Here is a 26,715-nt window from a genome sequence, read left to right as displayed (position 1 = left end):
GTCTTTATTGCAGCACTATTCACAATAGCAAAGACTTGGAACCAACCCAAATGCCCATCAGTGATAGACTGGATAAAGAAAATGTGGCACATATACAGCATAGAATACTATGCAGCCATAAAAATGGATGAGTTCATGTCCTTTGCATGGACATGGATGAAGCTGGAAACCATCATTCTCAGAAACTAACACAGGAAGAGAAAACCAAACACTGCATATTCTCACTCATAAGTGGGAGTTGAACAATGAGAACACAAGGAGGGGAACATCACACACCATGGCATGTTGGGGGGTTGGGGGCTAGGGGAGGGATAGCATTGGGAGAAATACCTAATGTAGATGATGGGTTGATGGGTGCAGCAAACCACCATGGCACGTGTATACCTACATAATAAACCTGCACGTTATGCACATGTATCCCAGAACTTAAAATATAATAATAATAATAATAAAAAAAAGAAATAGACACAGCCACTTCAACCTTTGGCAACCACAACCCTGATCAATCAGCAGACATCAACATCAAAGTAAGATCAGCAAAAAGATTATGACTCGCTGAAGGCTCAGATGATTGTTAGCATGCATTTTTTAGCAATGAAGTATTTTCAATTGATATATTCATAGTTTTTTTTAGACATAATGCTATTGCATTTAGTAGCCTACAGTATAAACATAACTTTTATATACCAGTAAACCAAAAAGTTCATGGGACTCCCTATATAGCCATATTCACTCCACTGTGGTGGTCTGAACCAAATCTACATTATCTCTGAGGTATGCTTGTAGATGAATAGAACAGAACAAATCGCTGAAATTGACCCAGATATATATATTCAATACATTTTCAACAAAGGTACAAAAGCAATTAATTAAAGAAATAAGGTCTTTTCAGCATAATGCTGGAAGAATATATGTCTAAAGAATAACAAATTGTGATCATACCTTGTACCATACATAAAAATTAACTCAAAATGCATCATAAAGTATAAAAACTAAAACTATAACACTTCTAGAAGCAAATAAAGAATGAAATATTGGTGACCTTAGGTGTGGGAACAGTTTGTTAGACTTGACACCTAAAGCACAATACATTAAAGAACAACTGATACTGGACTTCATCAGAAGTAAAAATTGCTCATCCAAAGATATTGTTAAAGAGAATGAAAATGCAAATCACATATCATGAGAAAATACTTGCAAACCATATCTCTGGATAAAGAATTTGTGTGCATAATATAAAGAACTCTGAGCTGAGTGTTAAAAGACAAATAAAAATTACCTGGGCAAAGGCAGAATTGGAATTCCAAGGCAGAGGGGTAGAATGAGTAAAAGCAACAGAGCAAGAATCCCACAGTATACAGAAGGTGAGGCAGGATACAAGGCTGGAGGAGGGGCTGGGAGACAGATCACTGAAACGCCTTGGAAACCATGTCAAGGAGCTTGAACTTGATTCTGGGAATAATGGAGTACTTTAAAATATTTTTAATAGTCATGAGATTGATGGATTAATATTTTTAGATAACTCGTTCTGAAGCCTATGTGGAAGATACATTTGAGGCAGAAAAGTATATTCCAGGACTCTTGCAGCAGCCCAGGTCAGAACTAGAAGAGTGATGGTAGGAATAGAGAGAAAGGGAATAATTCAAGAAAATGTTCAGAAGGAAAAACCTACAAGATCTTTTGCTGATTCTATTAGGGGGATAAACAGGGCAGAAGAAAGAATACTCCCAAATTTATTTCCTAGAGATGTACAAAATACACAAGGAATACTTGGGCAAATTATAATCAGTGCAGGCTGGGCATGGTGGCTTATGCCTGTAATTCTAGCATTTTGGGAGGCCAAGAAGGAAGATCACTTGAGACCAGGAGTTTGAGACCAGACTGGGCAACATAACGAGACCCTGTCTTCAGAAAAAACAAAAAAAATAGCTGGACATGGTGGTACTTGCCTGCAGTCCTAGCTACTTGGGAGGCTGAGGCAAGTGGATGGCTTGAGCCCATGAGTTCAAAGTTATAGAGAACTATTATCACAACAACCACTGTACTCCAGCTTGGGCAGCAGAGTGAGACTCGTCTCCAAAAAAAAAAAAAAAAAAAATTAATTTACATTTTTCCATATAAAATTACCTCACACAATTTATTGACTAATCAATCTATCCCTTGTCCACTGATTTATAATGGCACCAACTTCTCATTATATGTGGGTCATCTCTTGAGCACTCTAGACTGTTATGCTGATATACTTACCTACTCCCATGCTAATACCACAGTTTTTCCTACTAAAGCTTCATAAAAAGTCGTGATATCCCTTAAAATAAGTCTCACCCTATCATCACCACATCTTTTTCTCCCTCTTCAAAACCATCTTAACTGTTTTGGGCCCTTGGCTGTTTTATAAGTTTGTTAAACTTCAGGAAAATCTGTGCTAAGATTTTGAATGAAATTACACAATTTATAGATCAACTTGGAAAGAACTGATATCTTCAGGATACTGACTCTTCCCATTCATAAACATGGCATATATCTTCATTTATTTATGTCTTTTCTTATTGTCTACAATAAATATTTACAATTTTCTCCATAAAGATCTCCCACATCTTTTGATCAATTTATTCTAGGTGTTATAGACTTTTTTTAACCACATGAAAGGAAATCTCTTCTAAAATTACATTTTCTAACTGGTTATTTCAAGTATATCAAGATTACTATTGATTTTTGTATATTAATATTACATCCAGTACAAATTACAGATACAGGTTTGGGGAGCACCATGCAAGTAAAATATTAATAATAAAAGATATCAGGATTAAGAATCTCACTCAAAACCGCTCAACTACGTGGAAACTGAACAACCTGCTCCTGAATGACTACTGGATACATAACGAAATGAAGGCAGAAATAAAGATGTTCTTTGAAACCAACGAGAACGAAGACACAACATACCAGAATCTCTGGGATGCATTCAAAGCAGTGTGTAGAGGGAAATTTATAGCACTAAATGCCCACAAGAGAAAGCAGGAAAGATCCAAAATTGACACCCTAACATCACAATTAAAAGAACTAGAAAAGCAAGAGCAAACACATTCAAAAGCTAGCAGAAGGCAAGAAATAACTAAAATCAGAGCAGAACTGAAGGAAATAGAGACACAAAAAACCCTTCAAAAAATCAATGAATCCAGGAGCTGGTTTTTTGAAAGGATCAACAAAATTGATAGACCGCTAGCAAGATTAATAAAGAAAAAAAGAGAGAAGAATCAAATAGATGCAATAAAAAATGATAAAGGGGATATCACCACCGATCCCACAGAAATACAAACTACCATCAGAGAATATTACAAACACCTCTACGCAAATAAACTAGAAAATCTAGAAGAAATGGATAAATTCCTTGACACATACACCCTCCCAAGACTAAACCAGGAAGAAGTCGAATCTCTGAATAGACCAATAACAGGAGCTGAAATTGTGGCAATAATCAATAGCTTACCAACCAAAAAAAGTCCAGGACCAGATGGGTTCACAGCTGAATTCTACCAGAGGTACAAGGAGGAGCTGGTACCATTCCTTCTGAAACTATTCCAATCAATAGAAAAAGAGGGAATCCTCCCTAACTCATTTTATGAGGCCAGCATCATCCTGATACCAAAGCCTGGCAGAGACACAACAAAAAAAGAGAATTTTAGACCAATATCCTTGATGAACATTGATGCAAAAATCCTCAATAAAATACTGGCAAACAGAATCCAGCAGCACATCAAAAAGCTTATCCACCATGATCAAGTGGGCTTCATCCCTGGGATGCAAGGCTGGTTCAATATACGCAAATCAATAAATGTAATCCAGCATATAAACAGAACCAAAGTCAAAAACCACATGATTATCTCAATAGATGCAGAAAAGGCCTTTGACAAAATTCAACAACCCTTCATGCTAAAAACTCTCAATAAATTAGGTATTGATGGGTCGTATCTCAAAATAATAAGAGCTATTTATGACAAACCCACAGCCAATATCATACTGAATGGGCAAAAACTGGAAGCATTCCCTTTGAAAACTGGCACAAGACAGGGATGCCCTCTCTCACCACTTCTATTCAACATAGTGTTGGAAGTTCTGGCCAGGGCAATTAGGCAAGAGAAGGAAATCAAGGGTATTCAATTAGGAAAAGAGGAAGTCAAATTGTCCCTGTTTGCAGATGACATGATTGTATATCTAGAAAACCCCATTGTCTCAGCCCAAAATCTCCTTAAGCTGATAAGCAACTTCAGCAAAGTCTCAGGATACAAAATCAATGTACAAAAATCACTAACATTCTTATACACCAATAACAGACAAACAGAGAGCCAAATCATGAGTGAACTCCCATTCACAATTGCTTCAAAGAGAATAAAATACCTAGGAATCCAACTTACAAGGGATGTGACGGACCTCTTCAAGGAGAACTACAAACCACTGCTCAAGGAAATAAAAGAGGATACAAACAAATGGAAGAACATTCCATGCTCATGGGTAGGAAGAATCAATATCATGAAAATGGCCATCCTTCCCAAGGTAATTTACAGATTCAACGCCATCCCCATCAAGTTACCAATGACTTTCTTCACAGAATTGGAAAAAACTACTTTAAAGTTCATATGGAACCAAAAAAGAGCCCGCATCACCAAGTCAATCCTAAGCCAAAAGAACAAAGCTGGAGGCATCACACTACCTGACTTCAAACTATACTACAAGGCTACAGTAACCAAAACAGCATGGTACTGGTACCAAAACAGAGATATAGATCAATGGAACAGAACAGAGCCATCAGAAATAATGCCACATATCTACAACTATCTGATCTTTGACAAACCTGACAAAAACAAGAAATGGGGAAAGGATTCCCTATTTAATAAATGGTGCTGGGAAAACTGGCTAGCCATATGTAGAAAGCTGAAACTGGATCCCTTCCTTACACCTTATACAAAAATCAGTTCAAGATGGATTAAAGACTTAAATGTTAGACCTAAAACCATAAAAACCCTAGAAGAAAACCTAGGCAATACCATTCAGGACATAGGCATGGGCAAGGACTTCATGTCTAAAACACCAAAAGCAATGGCAACAAAAGCCAAAATTGACAAATGGGATCTAATTAAACTCAAGAGCTTCTGCACAGCAAAGGAAACTACCATCAGAGTGAACAGGCAGCCTACAAAATGGGAGAAAATTTTCGCAACCTACTCATCTGACAAAGGGCTAATATCCAGAATCTACAATGAACTCCAACAAATTTACAAGAAAAAAACAAACAACCCCATCAAAAAGTGGGCGAAGGACATGAACAGACACTTCTCAAAAGAAGACATTTATGCAGCCAAAAAACACATGAAAAAATGCTCACCATCGCTGGCCATCAGAGAAATGCAAATCAAAACCACAATGAGATACCATCTCACACCAGTTAGAATGGCAATCATTAAAAAGTCAGGAAACAACAGGTGCTGGAGAGGATGTGGAGAAATAGGAACACTTTTACACTGTTGGTGGGACTGTAAACTAGTTCAACCCTTGTGGAAGTCAGTGTGGCCATTCCTCAGGGATCTAGAAGTAGAAATTCCATTTGACCCAGCCATCCCATTACTGGGTATATACCCAAAGGACTATAAATCATGCTGCTATAAAGACACATGCACACGTATGTTTATTGCGGCATTATTCACAATAGCAAAGACTTGGAACCAACCCAAATGTCCAACAATGATAGACTGGATTAAGAAAATGTGGCACATATACACCATGGAATACTATGCAGCCATAAAAAATGATGAGTTCACGTCCTTTGTAGGGACATGGATGAAATTGGAAATCATCATTCTCAGTAAACTATCGCAAGAACAAAAAACCAAACACCGCATATTCTCACTCATAGGTGGGAATTGAACAATGAGAACACATGGACACAGGAAGGGGAACATCACACTTCAGGGACTGTTGTGGGGTGGGGGGAGGGGGGAGAAAAAAATAAACAAATAAATAAATAAATAAATAAATAAATAAATAAAAATAATAATAATAATAAAAGATAACATCCATTCATTAAATACTATGTTCTAGGTACTATACTAAGCACTGAAATAATTTCATTTAATCCTCAAAGACCACTATAATGCAGGTTCAATCATTATCTTATTTTACAGACTAGGGAACTGAAAATTAGAGCAAGAAAAGCAGTAAACCAAGAAAATAAGCCTGCACAATACCAGCGTCTGAAAGGACAAGTGAAGGAAGAAAAACCAATTAGTAAGACACAAGTCATGGTCTCCAAAGACAATATTTTTAGGAATGATGAAAATAATGCTAAATTTTAACAATTGCTCACAAATGAGTAGTCAAAGATAGCTGAGGAATGAAAATAATGAGTATAAGTCTAGGTTTTGGTGAAATCTAGAAAGATGGAATGAAAAATTAGACAATAACTAATAGGAACTCCAGGTAAAGAAGAGGCTGTTTGGGGCTGCATAAGTTTCGGGCTGTGATGTTTTTCAATTTTTTAAGACCTATGGTCTTTGCTTCTTCACATAAGCTCTATTTTCCAGCTACAATATTTTTCCTTAATTCCTAGAGCCACCTAACGTAATGTCAACAACACTCACTCTTCCCCAGACAAGGGTAAAAAAAATATATACCCTAAAGGGTTCATACAAATAATAGGATATTTCAGGGACTAACAGCAGAAAGAGGTTAAAAGAATTAAATGCACAAAATATAAACAAATATGTTTAAGACATTTCTTTAGGTGAAATGGCAATGGTAGCTGCTTTGGATTGGATGTTTGTTCCTTCCAAATCTCATGTTGAAATTTGATCCCCGATGTTAGAGATGGGGCCTAATGGGAGGTTTGGATAGTAGGGGTAAATCCCATGAATAGACTAATGCCCTCCCTCCAAGGTGAGTGAATTTTCCCTCTATTAGTTCCCCTGAAAGCTGGTTGTTAAAAATAGCCTGACACCTCTCCCAGTGGCTTGCTTCTTCTTTTACCATGTGATCTGTGCACACGCAGGCTCCCTTTTACCTTCCACCATGAGTGGAAGCTGCCTGAGACCCTCACGAGATGCAGATGCCCAATCTTGATGTCCCAGCCATCAGGACTATGAGCCAAATAAACCTTTTTCCTTTATAAATGACCCAGCCTCAGGTATTCCTTCACAGCAACACAAAATGGACTAAGACAGTAGTTAACTTAACAAAAGTTGCTCCACTACAAGATAGACTAAAATCTAACAAGTATATTTATGCTCAAATTTATTAAATGATCTAGTAGAAGTAAAAAAGAAATGGATGGCATAAGGTGGTAATAGGGTGAAACAGGCAGGAAATATCAGTAAACATGGTAGTGACTTTCAGTTCAGCCTCAATTATTTCCTTCATTAATTAGATATGTTTATTATTTTTATAATGCTTTAAAATATGACTGGAAATTTAACTATACAAAATAATACCACATTTACAGTAAATGTCTACTACTAAGATATGGTCAAAGACTATAATTGCTCTCTTGCAGGTATCTTTAACTTCCTTAACACTTTCGTCACATTTGTTTCACAAAACCACAGCCATGGTTAAAGCCAGCTCTCCACCTACTCCTTACCTTCAGCCATGCAGTTGAACAGGCTGGAGAACCACACTCACAATTCATGGCCATGAACACTAGATGGGCCATTAATTCAGTATAGCAATCACACACCACAGTTCCCTGATCTATTCCTTTTCCAGATGACCATTTCACATATTCTTCTCTCCCTTCAGACCAACCAATACCTTATCCCTCATCCTCACTTTCAGCTGTTTTGATCTTGCTTCCTACTTAAGAATCAGCATCTGTGTTCACATATTCTCCCTTCCTATCTGTTGCTATAGACGAGTACCTGAGATGCACACCTGCCTAATCTCTCCACCTGGGTTCTAATTTCCATTTCCTTTTGCCTAATTAATGAAATTGCTCCAACAAGTCTCCCTCTTTTTCCTACATCATCAATTTTTTACCTAATACCTCTCCTCTTAAAAAAAATTGATCCTGCTTTTCTTGACAGCTACCACCTCATCTCTTTGCAGGAAAACTCCTCAAAAAAACTCCTCAAAAAAAAAAGTTGTCTATATTCACTAACTCCAATTCCTGTCCCACAATTTTCTTTTAAGTCTACTCCACACAGGGTTTTGCCTCCACCTCCCCATCAACATTCACCTTACAAAGTTCACCAATGATATCCACATTGCAAAATTCAACAGTCCATTCTCAGTCCTCTTCTTACTTGCCTTATTTGACACCACTGGTCATTCTCTCATTTTAGAACATTTGATTCACTTGGCCTCTAGGACATAATTATCTCTCAGTTTTTCCTCTTACCTCTCTGGTGGCTCCTCCTCAACCTCCTTTGCTGCCTTCTTCTCCTTGACCTTTTATCAAGATGTAGCTTCATCTTTGGTGCTCTTTACTTCTCTATCTACACCTTCTCCTTGGTAATCTCAACCAGTCTCCCGGCTTTAAATACCATTTATGTGCTGATAACTCTAAGCTGTCATACTAATTTTTTTCATTCATCAGTCTAATTGGAAAACTAACAAACAGGTTAAGTTTATAAATGTCCAAATGTGACTCCTGATTGTCCGTTCATTCTGACTCTAGCCACAGTTTTCCTCATTTTAGTTTACGTAAATTCTATCCTTCTGTTAATCAGGCTAAGAACTTTGGAGTAATCCTTGGTATCTTTTTCTCATACTCTACATTCAATCTAGCAGAAAATCTTGTTTATTTGACCTTCAGTCATTAATATATATTTTAAAATATATTTGTATACTTCTTTCATTATTACCACCTGGGTCCAAGCCATCATCTCGCTGGGTTATTCCAACAGACTCCTGATTAGGCTCCCTGTTGCTGTTTTTGCCCTCTATAGTCATTCATTTTTTTTTTTTTTTCCCGGGATGGAGTCTCACTCTGTCACCCAGGCTAGAGCACAGTGGCATGATCTCAGTTCACTGCAACCTCCACCTCCCTGGTTCAAGCAATTCTCCTACCTCAGCCTCTGGAGCAGCTGGGATTACAGGTAGGTGCCACCACACCCAGCTAATTTTTGTATTTTTTGTAGAAACAGGGTTTTACCATGTTGGCCAGGCTGGTCTCGAACTCCTGGCCTCAAATGATCTGCCCACCTCGGCCTCCCAAAGTGCTGAGATTACAGGCGTGAGCCACCGCTCCCGGCCTCTATAGTCATTCTTAATGCAACAGCCAGAATTATCCTTTTAAATGGCAAGTGGAACATATCAGTCCTTTGCTCAAAACCCTAAAATGGCTCTCTATTTTTTCAGAGAAAAGTCTGAAAGTACTACTATGGCCTAAAAGACCATATAATCTTTCCCCTAATTACCTCTGTAACCTCATCCCCCTCTTCCTCCCTCTCTCATTCCTATCCAACCACGCTGTCCTCTTTGCTGTTAGTTGACTATTCCAGACAGAAATATGCTATTCAAGGAATAGCAAGACGGTTAGTGTGCCTGGAACACAATGATTAAGATAGAGATAGATCAAAGATACAGTTAGAGATAGATATGGGCCAGACTAGATAAAGCACTGGAGGCTACAATAAGGACTTTAGATTTTATTCTAGAAGAGACAGAAATTCACCGAAGGGTTTTCAGCAGGTGAATGTTAATCTGATTTGTCCTTAAAAGATCACCGGGCATAGTTAATTTTACTTGGGCAAGGTAAAATTTTCATTAATTGAGTGTAAGAAAAGAGGAAAAAAGAATTTGGAGGCTATTGTAGCAGTTCTGGCAAAATATAATAGTGATTTAGACCACGATGATCAGATTCAGGGTTTATTTTGAAAGAGCTGAAGGGACTTGCTGATGAAATGGTAAGAAAAAGAAAGAAATCAATTATAAAACTGTCTAATATTGTTTCATTGCACACACGACCAGATTAAAAACTACCTTAAGTGAGACACTTCTCACGATGCTAAAAATAAACTTAACACTTCATTAATTCTACCTCAGCATAAATCCAATATAATGCTTTATTTATATGGATTTAAAAATAAGGAGTAGAGAAACTTTCATAAACACTAGCTATATATAGGAAAATAATAGGATGTTAAGCTTGAAAGCACAGTGTTAGGTCTGAATCAAAAGGTAATATCTCAAATTATATCTTCTTTTTAATATCTACTAGCCATAAACTGGTATTCTTACATGAATTCAATAATTCAAATATTTAGGAACCTCAGTAGTTTAAGTCTTTGGAACAAGAAACAGGATGAGAAGTGTTTTAATTGGAGAAAACTTACGCTGATCATGATCAGGTTACCAGTTCACAAAGGAGATATACTGAAACACTGTTTGATACTAGGAAAAATGTCAAAGGTTTTCTCTACTACTAGATCAGCGGCATAAATCCACCCTAAGTCACCAGTGATAGAAATGCTTTACTTTGATATAAAACATTTAACAGAACTAGAAGAGAATTAAAATATTTTTAAAACACCTTACTCTGGCCGCAGAAGCAAAAGAATCAGGGCCATGCGCTGCATTTCTTATGCCATCTGTTCCAAAGAGGGCTCTAATGCTTTCAGGAGCATCTGTGCGTGCCACTCCAGAGTTTGCAGGTCCCAGCAGTCTTTTCCATTCACATATAGCATCATCTCTTAAAATCTCCATGGCAATAATAGGACCAGTTGTAATAAACTGGATCAGCTCACTACAAAACAGATAGAAGATTAGTTTGCTTCTTTTTTCTGTCAACTAGGTATCTGTCTTAATGACAGGATATATTTAAATTGGATTATTTCAACATAGACATGAATATTATAATCTTAGAACCATTGAGCATAGTTAATTTTACATGGGCAGGAGAAATTTTTCATAAATTGAGTGTCTTGCAGTGGCTCGACTCACTTCAAATCACTAATAATGTCAAATTACTATTACCAGAAAAATCACTGTTCTGTTGAATTAAGACTATTTCATGACTTAAAATGCATATTGTTGACCTATGCTTTTCCCAGTGCTCTAACAGGTACAGAGGATTCTCCTTTTTATTTACATGTGTTTATCACTGCAGTCAAGTACAATTTCACAATATATAAATGGATGACAGGGATAGGTGCCTTGTAACATATTTTTAGTAAGAATTTATTTATTTTTGTGTAAAACTATTAGAATTCAAAGACTGACAAAGAACTCTCTCAATCAATAAACACTGAGTTGGTTTGGTGATAAAAAAAAAATCCCCAGCAGGCTTCAAGAAATATCCTTTTATTAGTGTAAAAACTACTCTGGGTTATTTCTGTATTAAATTATTAAAGTGTACGCATAGGTTCTTGATTAAAAATCCAGCACTGAGTCACAGTCCCCCAAGGTATAAAAAACAATACTTCATTTTATTTTCTACTTTTATATGTGTACAGGATGCAATGACAAGTTTAACTATGAAATAAGTGACATCCTCCCTCTGACTGTATTAAGCAGGGACATAGTACTTTTTAGAGTAAGCCCATGGTTTTCTCTCATCCAAAGTAGAGAGAAGAGATCCTCCTGGAGAAAGGAGCATGGTGTGACAGGCTCTTTTGTGCCCACTAACTTACGACTATTTTTTACACACTTCCTTCCACCCTGCATGTTATATGTCAACTCCCCTCAGTACTTCCTTTTTAAAACACTCCCATTCATTTTGAAGAATATTTCTAAGAAATAGCATGTACAAAAAAGTATTCTTATCTTCTATCCTAAGAGGTCTATAATACCTCCTCATACATTTTCTGCCAGACCTTTGCTGCCAAAACAAACAAAACCCCCAAGACCAACCATTAGATTTAAAAAACCCAAATCAAAGGAACAAACCATGTTTATTCACTCAATAAGCATTTAATAATTGCCTATAACATATCAGCATCTGTGCCACAAAAAAAGATCCCCTCTTCAAGACACTTACAATCTAACGCCCTATTAATACAAAATTCTCAAAACACACAATCGAATAAGCCTATGAATATGGCATGTAACAATATAGGGAATGATGTGCCTGATCATAGATACTGCTTCATGAAAATCTAATTACTTCATCTAGTCTTTTGTTACATCATTCTCATTAACAGGCAACTAGTTAATTCATTCCTTTAATAAAATTTACTGCATGCAAATCGCATATAAATCATTAGACTAGGAGTTGTAATTCAATGCTATAAACATATACAAAGTTTATACCAAAAGATAATTTCCACCAATTTTCTAGAAAAGTGTATATAGCTATTCTAACAAGACTTAGGAATATTTTATAATGCTTGATTTGAAATAATCTATAGCATAATAATTTTCTCATATAAAACTTTTTTTAAAAACCCACTACTCAGTGCAGGATATCAAATAACATGTCTACTGTGGCCATTTAGTTTGGCTGATATAACATTCTTTCTTATTAGAAGTGTAAACACTCTTTGGCAACAGTAATAGTAATATGAGCATGCAAAATATTCACTTTAATTACGTATCAAATATTTAGAATATATAAAGTGTAACATATATTATCTGTTCTATGTCAAGGAACAAAACATATATCAAACTATTTAGTTAAAATAGAAAGGTTCCATGAACATTGCTTTATGTATACAAACTACCAAAATAGTTTAAAAGTACAACAGACTACAGTAACCAAAATATCACGGTACTGGTACAAAAATAGACACATAGATCACTGGAACATAATGGAGAACCCAGAAATAAAGCCACACATCTACAGCCATCTGAACTTTGACAAAGTCAACAAAAATAAGCAATGGGGAAAGGAATCTCTATTCAATAAATGGTGCTGGGATACCTGTCTAACCATAAGCAGAAGAAAGAAACTGGCCCCTTAACTTTAACCATACACAAAACTTTACTCAAGATGGATTAAAGATTTAAAAGTAAGACCTCAAACTATAAGAATCCTAGAAGAAAACCTAGGAAACACCATTCTGGACATTGGCCTGGGAAAAGAATTTATGACTAAGTCCTCAAAAGTAATGGCAACAAAAACAAAAATTGACGAGTGGGACCAAAGAGCTTCTGCACAGAAAGCTTCTGCACCAGCAACAGAGTAAAAAGACAATCTACAGAATGGGAGAAAATATTCACAAACTATGCATTCAACAAAGGACGAATATGCAGAATCTCTAACGACCTTAAATAATCAAACAAGCATGAAACAACCCCACTAAAAAAAGAGCAAAAGACATAAATACACACTTCTCAAAAGAACATACAAGCAGCCAATAGCATATGAAAAAACACTCAATATCACTAATCATCAGAGAAATGCAAATCAAAACCACAATGAGATACCATTTCACACCAGTCACAATGGCTATTATTAAAAAGTCAAAAAATAACATGCTGGCAAGACTGTAGAGAAAAGAGAATGCTTATACACTGTTGGTGGGAATATTAATTATTCCAGCCATTGTGGAAAGCAGGGTGGATATTTCTCAAAGAACTTAAAACAGAGCTACCATTTAACCTAGCAATTCCATTACTGGGTATATACCCAGAGGAAAAGAAATTCTGCCAAAAAGACACATGCCCTCATACACTCATTGCTGTGCTATTCACAATAGCAAATACATGGAAACAACTCGAGTGCCAATCAGTGGTAGATTGGATAAAGAAAATGTGGTATGTATATATATAACACAGGATTCTACACAGCCATAAAAAAATAAAATCATGTCCTTGGCAATAATATGGACACAGTCGGAGGCCATAATCCTAAGCAAATTAATCCACAAACAGAAAACCAAATGCTGCATGTTCTCACTTACAAGTAGGAGCTAAACATTAAACATACATCAACACAAATATGGGGATAATAGACACTGTGGACTACTAGAGGAGAGAAGGCAGGTGGTTTGAAAAACTACCTGTTGGGTACTATACTCACTACCTGGATGATGGGATCACTTCAAACCTCAGCATCACACAATATTCCCATGTAACAAATCTGCATGTGTACCCCCTGTATCTAAAATAGAAGCTGAATTAAAAAAAAAAAAAAGTCAAAAAACAACAGATGCTGGCAAGTCTGTAGAGAAAGGGAACACTTATACACTGTTGATGGAAATACAAATTAGCACCTCAACCACTGTAGACAACAGTTTGGAGTTTTTTCAAAGGACTTAAAACAGAACTACCATTTGAACCTTAAATCCCATTACTGGGATTTTTCCAAAAGAAAACAAATCTTTCTACCAAAAAGATACATGCACTTGGCTGTTCATTGCAGCACTATACACAATAGCAAAGACATGGAATCAACCCAGGCGCCCATCAGTGGTGAACTGGATAAAAAAAATGTGGTACATATACACCATGGAATACCATGCTGCAGTAAAAAAGAATGAAATCATGGCCTCTGCAACAACATGAATGGAGATGGAGGCCATTATCCTAAGCAAATTAACGCAGAACAGAAAACCAAATACCACATGTCCTTACTTATAAGTGGGAACTAAATAATGACTACTCATGGACAATAATATCTATTGATGGCAACAACAGACACTGGGGACTATTAGAGTGGGAGACAGGGAAGGGAACAAGGGTTGAAAAACTAATTATTGGGTATTATGCTCAGTACCTGGGTAATGGGATCAATTGTACCCCAAACCTCAGCATCACACAATATACCCAGGTAACAAACCTGCACATGTACCCCCTGAATCTAAAGTAAAAGTTGACATAAAAAATAAAAATTAAAAAAATTAAAAGCCCCACAAACACAAAAGCATAATAAAAATATTGAACATCAAATATAATTATCACTCCATTTTTAATCAACCAAAAATTTTAAAAGTTATCCTTCTTGTAATGTAAACAAATCTTTCTATTTGCAACTGATTAAACTTTAAGATTTTTAATGATAAAATACAGGAATTCTTACTTAAAAAGACAGAGAATGTAATTCTTAGAATTCTGTGCAGTTGCAAGATGTTGCTATGGCCCTTTTGACAGATTATTCTCATGTAATAAATTTTACAAATGTAACTCCATAGTTTTCTAGGATATCCTCCTTTACATACCACTAATCCCCAAATTAAGAACCTACTTGAAAAAGGGTCTTGATTGGTGATCTACATGAAAATCCAATGCTTCTTTCCTATAAAATAATCAAAATGACAATAGTTAAGAATTATAAATCACTTATTATTTTAGCTTAAATTAATAAAGATAAAATCCTCTCAATTTATACTAATTTATATTTTAATTAATAATTTTTCACCAAATATTCTGTCAAAGCCTCTCTTTTAAAATATTTTGTAAGTATGAGTAATATCGATGTAAATAAAAATTAATGTAGGAGGCAATATTTACTTTTCTACTTATGTTATATATCGTCTATCTTCTTCTTTTTCTTTTTTTTAGATTGAGTCACCCAGGCCGGAGTGCAGTGGCACAATCTTGGTGCTCGCTACAACCTCCACCTCCTGGGTTCAAGAAGTTCTCCTGTTTTAGCCTCCCAAGTCGCTGGAATTACAGGCGTGTGCCACAATGCCCAGCTAATTTTTGTACTTTTACTAGAGATGGGGTTTCACCATGCTGGCCAGGCTGGTCTCAAACTCCTGACCTCAGGTGATCCACCCAACTCAGCCTCTCAAAGTGCTGGGATTACAGGCATGAGCCACCACACCTGGCCTAATCTATCTTTTTACACAGCATCCTGAACATTCTAGAAACAAAGGTTAACATTTGACCAATGAGAATATTTGTTCTTTAAAGTCTAAATAAGTTGCATCAAAAAAATGCAAAGCCATCTTCTAATTAAAAACTTGTCACTTTTTTCCACAGGCTTTAAACTTAAGAGTTTAGGCTAGAATTTTAATTTCATGTTTATAGCTTTTTTTCTTAGCTAGGTCTCTCCAAAGGAAAGACTACAGTCGTGTTTTTAAAAGCTGCCTGAGAAATTATGTATCTTAATTTGTTTTTATTTTATTGGTTACTAATGCTTTAACTGACATCACTAAAAAAGGGGAGAATATGGAAATATTTAGAATTCAGAGTTTATTAATTGTAACAGGGATTTACTTTTTACATTTATATTACCACTAAAGAATATCTACAGAGGCAATAAAAGAATGCACTTTAAACTGATTAGCTAAAAACTCTAAAAAACTTTTTTTAAAAGCAAACCAGATGACTCTCCTAACACTGTGTAGTTTTCTTAAAGGCTTTGAACTGGGTTCACAGTATGTGACAAATATATGTAAACATTAACTACTTTTAAAACTGGAAAGTGTTCCCTAGCAAAGAATCAACCTTTCAGGCTTGAGAATTAATTTGATATGCAATGCTTTTAAGATTTTATCAGCATATTACAAAATGAATTTACATAACAAGTTATATCACGCATACTCTCATTCTAACCAAATGTACTTAAACATTCATTTGGCTATGAAGAGATTATGAAATATGTAATGCCAATATAGAGAATAAAATTCATCCCAAGACATGGAAAGGAGAAAAAAATCAAATTTTTCTAGAGCCAATTATAGCCATAATTAAATTATTCTATTTATTCTTTACAACAATATATTGAAATAGGTGTGATCACCTTCATTTTACATTGGAAAAGAATAAAGTTCAGCATGGTTACATAAGTTGTCCAGTTCACAAAGCTAGTAAGGACAAGACAAGAAGATCTGAACCCAAAGCTCTCTGATTACAAATTTCTGACTGCTTATGCTCTTGCTACTACTAACTGCAGAACAACATTCTAGAAGGTAAAGAGAAAAACTCACAAAAAAAGAGATATGTATATATTGCATTACAGCCTAAAATGGGGTAAAACTGAATGACTGAAAAACTCACATGGAGAGTAAATTAGAAGAGTTAGCAGAAGAATACTAAAACAACCAATTCTAAACTTTTCAAACACAAAAAAACTGAACTACAAGAAAAGAAAAAGCAATCATAATCTTTAACATCACTGAAAAGAAAAACTTCAATCCATTACGAAAAATGTTTCATTGTTTTCATCCAACATGTCCCTGATTCCATAGTTATCTCCATTCAAAATCTAAAATTGAAACCACAATGAGATTTCATAAATTTTTTCCCATCATTCTTATCTAATTCTTTGCTTAAAAGGTTTAGGAGATAGGTATTAACAAGTGAATCACTATCTAGAGAAGTTTTTTGTTATTGTTTTGTTATGTTTCGTTGTGTTTTTATAAGGAAACTAACCGTTCTTTCACAAGGATCTATCCATTAACCCTTTCAATAAATATTTACTTAATACCTACCTTGATTGAGGCACTGATCCAAGAACTAGAAATACAAAGTCATACAGAACTCAGCAGCTATCTTCTGGATATTGTCATCATTGACATTTGAACAAACAATTTTAGAAAAGATGCATACATTGTGAGAAATTCCTCCAGGTGAGTTTCTCTCTTCTAACTTGTCTTATTGGGTATGCCAAGAATGCAAGGACCTGACTGATCTTCATCAGTGTCATTTCTCAGGATTGTGTTTGCAACAAGCAACCTTGAGGGATAAGGTAAAGCCTCTCTTCAGTATAAAGAGTAGACTTGTTTATTGCCTGCTAAAGGCACAGTTGGTAACCCAAGCTCACTCCTCCTCAGTTGTGATGCCACCCTCTAGATACACAGTATACACCTGGGCCTAGGTCATTTTATTCCTATAGGATATGGAAGCAAGGAGAACCAATATAAACACAATGCTCATGCTGCTTGCTCTACCATTATAAAGTCTTTTGTCACTGACCCAGAAGTCTCATGTCATCTGCTAACATCCATGGAAGAGTTACAGGTAACTTCCTAGCTTATAAATTGGATGAAATCCCAAGCTCAACATACTAATAAAAATATATGAAGTGATATGAATGATTAGATAAGCAGTTAAGTTTTCTTGGGAATTAGTTTCCATCAGACATTTGAGTTGGTTCTGAACGATGAATAGGAATGGACGAGACAGAAGACAAGGCAGAGCATTCAAGACAGTACAATATTATGTACAAGAAAAATGAGATGCGATAAAGCACAACATGTTCAGGGAACTGAAACCTAAGTATCCTCTTAGAGCTATTATAGTAGGTGAGTACAGATGACTAAGAGTCTTGTATACTCTATCAAAGAGCTTGTCTGCTTGTTCATATTTTCCTGCATATGGGAAACCACTGATGGATTTAAGGAAGGGAATGGTAACATGTTCAAATTTTCATTTTTATAAGGTTCATTCTAATGGCAATAAGAAAATGGCATGGAGCAATCTTGAGGCAGGAAATGAGCCATCAAGGAATAGAAGGTAGTAAGTCAAGAAGTAGACAAATCAGTCAGTAGCCTATGTTGATACTTTGAAAGCCTGAATATGAGTCTATAAAATGCCTAAACTAAGGGGCTGCAATAGGAATTATAAGGAAAGAATTGCTCCCAGATATACAGAAAGCAGAAGTAAAAATATTTATGTATCAGGTAGGTATGAGGAATGGGGGAGCGGCAAGATGAATCTAGGATCACTTTCAGATTGACAGTTGTAGAGAGAAGTCAAGGCTGAAGATGTATTTGGAATTCATCTATAAGTAAGTGGTAGGTGATAATATGGACATGGATGAGACTACTCAAGTAAAGTTGTAAAGAAAATAACATACAACAAGCTGGATGCAGTGGCTCATGCCTGTAATTCTAGCACTTTGGGAGTACAAGGCAGGAGACTCACTTGAGGCCAGTTCGAGACTAGCCTGGGCAACAAAGCGAGACCACATTTCTTAAAAAAACAAAAAGCAAGGATCTGGAGGAATATCTAATTGAAATCACAGTGACTGTCACTGAGATGGGAAAGCAAATAGAGTAGAGCCCTGGATGATCACTCACAGAGATGTTGAAGTCATCCCAACTGTCAGGAGACACTGGAATAGAAGGAGACTATAAACAAAGTGCCCAAGTCTTTAACAAATGTGGAGTTTGTGAACTGTAGAATGGAAATGAGGCTCAGTGGATGGTAAAACAACGAAATAACATGAATTTCCAAGGATGAAGAAGAGTAGAGATTTTTAGGAGAGAGCTAAAACACGCTATATCATGACCCTGTGACACAAGAAACATTTCTGAGTGAGAAGCCTATAGGGCTAAAAGGAAAGGGATGTCCCTGGAGAAGGGTCAGATTTCAACTAAACTAAAAATGTGCGGGCAAAGATACACTCTGTTAAGACACTAGGGACTTAGGGATATTTGTTCACAGTGAAACTTGATTTCCAGAGGGGCCAGTGAAAATGGTTTGGTAAGAGATTTGTGTTCAGAAGACTATGAGAAAAGGAAGTGCATAACTACAAATGAATAGGTGTGTCAACAAGTAATTAGAAGGGCTTGCATCTGTGGTACTCCAAAGAATGAAGTATTTCAAAAGGCATGGGCGGAATTAACAAGACTTAAGGTGTCAAAGAAACTAGCAAATGTACACCCTATGGTGCTCTTGAAGTGTTCACTGGTTTTAGCATCTTTCTTCATGTGCTATAGGGCCATTATGATAAACAAGTAGCATCTTTACCACAGGAAGTTAGATACCAAGTCATCAGACACTAGAAGTATAGAGACACTAAACTCATGTAACCCGCACAACAACTTTATGAGATAGGTACTATTACAAATCCCATTTTAAGCTGGGCGTGGTGGCTCATGCCTGTAATCCCAGCACTTTGGGAGGCTGAGGCGGGTGGATCATTTGAGGTCAGGAGTTCAAGACTAGCCTGGCCAACATGGTGAAACCCTGTCTCTACTAAAAATACAAAAATTACCCAGGCATGGTGGCATGCGCCTGTAGTCCCAGCTACTTAGGAGGCCAAGGCAGGAGAATTGCTTGAACCTGGGAGGTGGAGGTTGCAGTAAGCCGAAATCATGTCACTACACTCCAACCTGGGCAACAGAGCAAGACTCCATCTCAAAAAAAAAAAAAAAAAAAAATCTCACTTTGCAAACAAAGAAATAAACACAGTGGTCAATTGTTCAGTCACACACCTAGTAAGCAGCACAGTTACAAGCAATCTGGTCTAAATACTGTGCTCTGAAATGTAAGCCTCCTGTCTCTCTAGAAAATATGTAAACTAGGAAATCATACGTAAGGGAAAAATTCCAATTAAACATGTCATTGTCAGGGTAAAATGGAGGGTGTTGTCTTAAAGTTTCTCAGAATCAGATGTACTGAAGCTGACTTGAATGTCTACTGCTCCCCATTGTCCCTGCTCTCACAGAAACAAAAATGCAACTGACCCACGGAATAAATCCAGAAATGAATGATCTATTGAAGCATTAAGAAGAAACCTGACCAAAAACAAACAAAAACTAATGGAGAAACATAAGAACACTATTGGAGCCTGATCTGCCTAACTGCTACATTCCTGTCCCTAGAGACACTCTGTGTTACACTCAGCCAACCAGAGGGTGATCCCAGGAAACAAAGGCCTCTGTCCTATACTCATCTCCCTTCTTCATCTTCCAGAATGTTTCAGTCTTTGCTTTGTCTACTTGGTAGGAAATTTTTTTAAAACAAATGTCCAATATCATGGAAAAATCATTAGTTTTTTTTCTACAGGATCTCTAAAAAAACTGTAAGAGAAGGTTTTCCCTATCCTTTGTTTGTACGTTGTTAATATTCTCCTTGCCATTCTCATGGGGTTAGAGTTACTTACTTCATGATAGAAAGGGATAAGTAGAATGTATAAGTCTTATTTTCACTAAATAACTTAGGAAATATCTGGTCAAACAGGTTGGATTGCTTGTTAGATAGGTATATTTACCTATCTAGGTAAAAAGTAAATAGGTATATTTGCCTATTATTTATAATAAAAAGAGCTAAATGTAAACATTTCCAAATGCATCATCTTTGGAAATCTCAACAGTAAATCCTCTTGTCAAATAAAAATAATCAGACATCATTTCCTCTATTAATTTTATACAGTGTGTTATCCTTATATATTAAGAAAAGATTATAATTATCAAGCATTGGTATTATAAAAGCATATGGGGTTTTGAAAGACAATAATAATTAAATGAGGCATGCATAATTTGACAACTCCTAATTACTTAGACTTCAGTGGTTATTTATGCATCTGATTACTTGGTGTCTTATTGTTCTTTTCTTTCTTCTTTTTCTTTTTGTTGCCTGGTGTAATGCCTACATGACAGCTGAATTTCTACCCTGTCCTAACTTTGCTTATCTTTAAGAAAGAGGACTTCTGCAATAAAAGGTTCCCTTTACAACCAGACCAGTTGAGACTGGTTAGAACCAAGATATGCAACCAAATGACATCAAAAAGACCTCGGACTTCATTATAATCTCATTTTCATACTATATGGCACTCCCACCAGCACCATGACAGCTGAAAATTGCCATGACAATGACCGGAAGAGGCCATAAAAAGACAAAAAGGAAAGCAGCACTGCAATTCACCATCAATTGTGAAACTGGTGGAAGTTCACCACCAATTTCCAGAAAAGACATGCATATTGCTCCTCTTGCTTTTCATGTCCTTTATTAGAGAAATCCTTTATTTTAACCCCCTCACCCCTCACTGGTTGAGAAGTTGATTTGTGAGCGACGCTCCTGTTTCTCAATTCCACAGACACTGAATAAAGCCTGCACTGCTTGATACTCACTTTCGGTTTTGTATATGGGCTTCATGACACTGAATAGGAAAAGATCAAATCTTTTAGGGGGCCAGCTTTGTCAGTAACATTCTAGATGAACTCCTGTCAGTTCCCATTTTGGTAAGGTTACTATTCTATTCTTTGTCATTCAATAGGAGATTTTTAAATTTTAAACAATGATAAGAAAGATAGAAAATGATTTTTTAAAAAGGAATCAGACATTACATAACTGAAAATGATAAAAAAATTACCTTGAAAGCATCATCATTTTGAGTTTGGTTATAGTAAATCCAGCTTTGTTTATTATTTCAATTATTTCTCCAGCCTTTGATACTGCATCTGGTTTAATTAGGGCTAGCGTTCTATTAGGAAACAAAAAATAAGTTTGCAAATAAAAATAGTTCAACAGTTTTTATTTATAATTCCCAAGCAGCAGTATTCTCAACAATCATCCTAGATCATCAAAATTTGAAATTAATTGTATAGAAAAGTATATTAAAGACATCCCTTAAAAACTTACACAAAGTAAGCTTAGTATTTTTCCCATGAACATCAAAATTAGATACTAAACTTGGGGGACGGAGGAAGCTTAGGAAAAAAAGCACTAAAATTGTTATTTTTAATATATCCAAATGAGAAAACACAGCCATTTAGAATCTCCATTTCTTAGAATACATTTTATACAAAGGACTAATCTCTAAAACATTGCATTAAATATATTATGAGCTTGGTTTTTGGTCTCTTAGACTTCAGCATATGTACGCTATATAGTCAGTTCAACATTGATTTGGAAATAATTATAATTCTTCTACTGACTCTTTATTCATAACATGGGTGACTGCGTGAAGAATCAAATGTCTTCTTATACAACAATGTATGTGAATACGTAACAACATGCTAACTTTTAAAATCATGTTCTTCTCCAGGAGGATACATCAGAACAATGCACTCTCCCCCTCTGAAGATTCAGAATTAAGAGAAATTTGGAGATGAAGATCACCTGAGTGTCCTCATTTTACTAATGAGGAAACTAGGCCTACCAAGGTAACATGACAAAGGTTACACAGCTGGTCAGCAGAATTTTCAGGACAAAACACCCAGCTTACCAGACTCCTAGGTCTGTCCTTCCACATCACAAATAATGTTACTATTAATATTATTAAAAAGGGGCATCATCACCAAATCCTCAAGAATACTATTTGCAAATGCAACATAAAAACTATATTAGCTGGAGTAATTCTGCTTTTGTGATAAAGAATTGCTGCTAATTTCCCCTCTGCATTTCCAATTGTTCTTATAACACTGGCATTAATTCATGGAATCCATAAAAGGAGAAAGGTTGGTCTTTTCATTGTTGGATTTTTTTCACCAATAAGACAAACTTAGCTCAGGGTAAAAGTCAAATATCCTGGCCCGGTGCGGTGGCTCACGCCTGTAATCCCAGCACTTTGGGAGGCCAAGGTGGGCGGATCATGAGGTCAGGAGATCGAGACCATCCTGGCTAAATGGTGAAACCCCGTCTCTACTAAAAATGCAAAAAAATTAGCCAGGTGAGGTGGCAGGCACCTATAGTCCCAGCTACTCAGGAGGCTGAGGCAGGAGAATGATGTGAACCCGGGGGGCGGAGCCTGCAGTGAGCCGAGATAGTGCCACTGCACTCCAGCCTGGGCAACAGCGAGACTCCATCTCAAAAAAAAAAAAATTCAAATATCCTTACTTAAATTGGATATAGCTTATGGCTGAGTTTTAAAACTGTAATAACAAAAGAAATTGTTCATCTTAGTGTGTTTATTACAAATTATACCAGATAATGTTTTTGTTTATTTTAAAGCAGATGAGACAGTTATATTACTTTATATTGTCTGGCTTCATTGAAAACACACTTAAAACTCTTCACTTTTTAATTCATATTATTTAAATATTTTAAGCCAGACTAACCTCTGGAAGAACATTTCACTGACCATGGCTCTTAAAGAAAAAATAAAACATGGCAGTAGTCATCAATGTCTATAAAAAAGAAGCAATGTGAAAAGTCTAAAATTGACAAACAGCTTAAAATGTAATCTGATTTTCTCTTAAATGCCTACAAGAGACAAAGGATTGACTATGTGATAAATAACTCTAAATAAATTCCTCTGTCACGTCTTTGCTGCTTAATTTTTCAGTAAGTAATAGTAAATTGTATTTTGGAGGGAAAATAAGAGAGAGATCAGGCATCATATGTGTTAATTTAAAAATAAAGATAGCACATGAAGAAACAATAGGGTGACAAAGATATATCAGTAGTATCTCTGTTATCTGTAACTGCATAACAAACCATCCAAATATGTAGTGGCGCAAAACAACAATTTCTCAAGGTTCTGTAGGTAGGCTGTGCAGTGGTTTCACCTAGGATCATTCACACAGCTGTATTCAGCTAGTGGGCCAGCTGGGGGCTGTGCTCAGCTGAGACAACTAGGCTTTTCTTTCCTGTGGTCCTTAAGGAGGCTAGACCAGGCCTCTTCAAATACCACCACACATCAACCAATGTACAGGCAATTATCAAGTGTCCCCTTGAGTCATGTTTGCTGACATCTCTTTGGCCAATGCAAGTCATGTGGTCAAGCTCAGAGTCATTGTGAGAGGAAACCACAAGGTATGATTCACTGAGAGCCACCAGTGTAACAGTCTACCACTTAGTAATCCTCTTGCCTGCACTGAGGCAAGCACTGTAAGATGCAGCATGAGATATTCTCAAAAGAAAACAAAAAATTATAAAAACTACTATTTAAGATTAAAACTTCTTAGCAATACATGGTAACTACTTCTTGTGAAAAAACAGTTTGGCCAGCCTTCACGAACCCAGAATATAGATTTCCAGAAAATAACAATGCTCACAGAGCTATGCAATAAAGGTCTTCATATATCATCAGGTTCTGAGCAAAAATTGCAGCAAATATATTTCTGAGAAAGATGACTGATTGCAGTACAATAAATGCCCCAGATAGTACAGTGCTGTTGCTATGTAATAAAGTCTTAGATAGTACAGTGCTATTAAACATCTTAGATAGTGCAGTGCTATGGACTCTTTAAATGCCATTGACCAAAAAGAATAAACATGTAAACTTTAATCTATACGGGATTCACATTTGTCTTAAGTAAATATTCTGTTCTAAACCTATTCTAAAAGTAAACCTATTCTAAACATCAAGGCTAAATTTTTTGTTTTTCTCATACTTCCTTTACAAGCATAAAGTGTGTATCTGCCCCACGGATAAAGGAAAACTGTCTCAAATGAGGCACCTGTAATTTGGTGGAAAATTCAGTGATCAAGACTTTTGCTTGGCAACAACAGCAAAATTATTCAGAACAATTCTTCCACCAAAAACTAAAAAAGATGATATTTTTAAAAATCTTTTAAAAATTAAAGATAAATTGACTAGATCATAAATAATTACTGGGACAAAAGTGAAAAAAAAAACAAAAGAATGAAAAGTAAGAATGGAAGTTGTTTTTGACTTGACAGCATTGCCTATCTGGAAAATCTGAACTTTGATTTGCAATACATCACTGGGAAAGGGTAACAGAACCCAAGAGATGATCCTTCCTAAAACAATTTGGAAGGCAACACCACCCCCACTTAGGGTGAATCAGAAACAACCAGGTCTTGAATGGCAATACAAGTTCACATCGTCTAAGCAGTCTCAAAACTTACAATTTTTGAACTACCAGTCATACAGACTGCTAATGCCTATGGGAAAAAGACAGAAGCAAAGACAACTAATTCCCTCCTAGTAGGAAAGTAATGTCATCCTGTACCTCAAATAATTCATATGAAAATGCGTATCTCACATATATTATTTACATATATGCAATACACCCACACATACACACATGGCAATCATACAGAAAGATAATCACACAGACATATACACACATACAGGGAAAAGGCCAACATGAGGGAAAACCAGGAGAAACAACAGAAAAGAGAGAGACCCACAAATACTTCAGATACCAGGATAATCAGAAAAAAACTGTAAAATATCCCTGCAAACTATGGTTGAAGGACTAAAAGACAAACTACAAAACATTATCAGGTAATAGAAAACTGTAAGCTACAAAACTGAATAAGTAGATCTGAAAAAGAATATATTAGAATATCTTGTGATGAAAATACAATAATGAAAATGAGAACCAAATAAAGCGTTTGACAGAAGAAAGCAAATTCAGAATGAAGCACAGAGAAACAAAAAGATATAACAGAGATAAGAAAATAGTTTCATGAATGTAAGTGAAATAAAGACATTTTCAGATGAGTGCAAACTGAAAGAGTTTTCTATTAGTAAACACACTCAAAAGGAAATTATTTTTTTTAAATGTAATTTAAGCAAAGGTAAAATAATCCCAAACAGAATGTTTGAGATAAAAGAAAGGATAAAAAGCAAAAAGTGAAGAAACCTAAATGAATACTCATTACATAAAACAATAATAGTAAATCATTAGGTTCGTGGAAAAAAAACAAAAAAAATACACAACAAAAACAGCATATAATTCAGCAAAAATCCCAACAAAAATTGAGTTAAAGTCTTCTGAGATTCTTAGATTTTAAAGAAGGAAGGTGAAAATATTAGATTTAAGCTTTACCAAGTTAAGTACATACGTTGTAGTTTATAGTGTAAATACTAACTGTATATAGAAAAAAAATAGATGAAAAAATCCTTAAGCAATCCAATCAAAAATAAGATAATAAAACAGGCAGGAGAAGAAAGCTCAGGATAAGATGTCAGAGTTAAAGCCAAGTATATTAGTAGTTACGTTACAAATAAGTGCTCTACAGTAGATGCAGGTTATAAAATTGTATTTATAAAAAAATTTTTTTAAAAAGATAATCTGATTGGATTTTAAAGTCTAGATGACAGGTTGAAAGGTGCAGCAAACCACCATGGCACATGTATACCTATGTAATAAACCTGTACATTCTGCACACGTATCCCGGAACTTAAAGTAAAGAAAAAAAAAGATATAAAAAACAAACAAACAAAAAAACTAATGAAAGGCACACTTAGAATAG

The 26,715-nt window shown here is 35.8% G+C and overlaps 1 protein-coding gene across 6 annotated transcripts in view; it reads right to left on the bottom strand.

The window, feature by feature from the left end:
• NME7 (NME/NM23 family member 7) overlaps positions 1–26,715 on the bottom strand; it is a 229,751-nt gene that overhangs the window by 149,996 nt on the left and 53,040 nt on the right. For 4 of the 6 annotated variants that reach the window (XM_054495624.2, XM_063648948.1, XM_063648952.1 and 1 more), the window contains 3 exons: positions 21,917–22,027; positions 15,113–15,163; positions 10,525–10,732 (listed from right to left, as the gene is read on the bottom strand). In XM_054495624.2, coding sequence (XP_054351599.1) covers positions 10,525–10,732; positions 15,113–15,163; positions 21,917–22,027 — 370 coding nt within the window. The remainder of the gene's footprint in view (positions 1–10,524; positions 10,733–15,112; positions 15,164–21,916; positions 22,028–26,715) is intronic. The other 2 variants (XM_063648956.1, XM_063648969.1) reach the window with 1 other exon arrangement.

This window comes from Pongo pygmaeus, chromosome 1 (genome assembly GCF_028885625.2).
Source record: "Pongo pygmaeus isolate AG05252 chromosome 1, NHGRI_mPonPyg2-v2.0_pri, whole genome shotgun sequence".
Lineage (NCBI taxonomy): Eukaryota > Metazoa > Chordata > Mammalia > Primates > Hominidae > Pongo > Pongo pygmaeus.
Note: the sequence above shows the minus strand (reverse complement) of the source record. Positions and strands in the feature narration are given on the sequence as shown.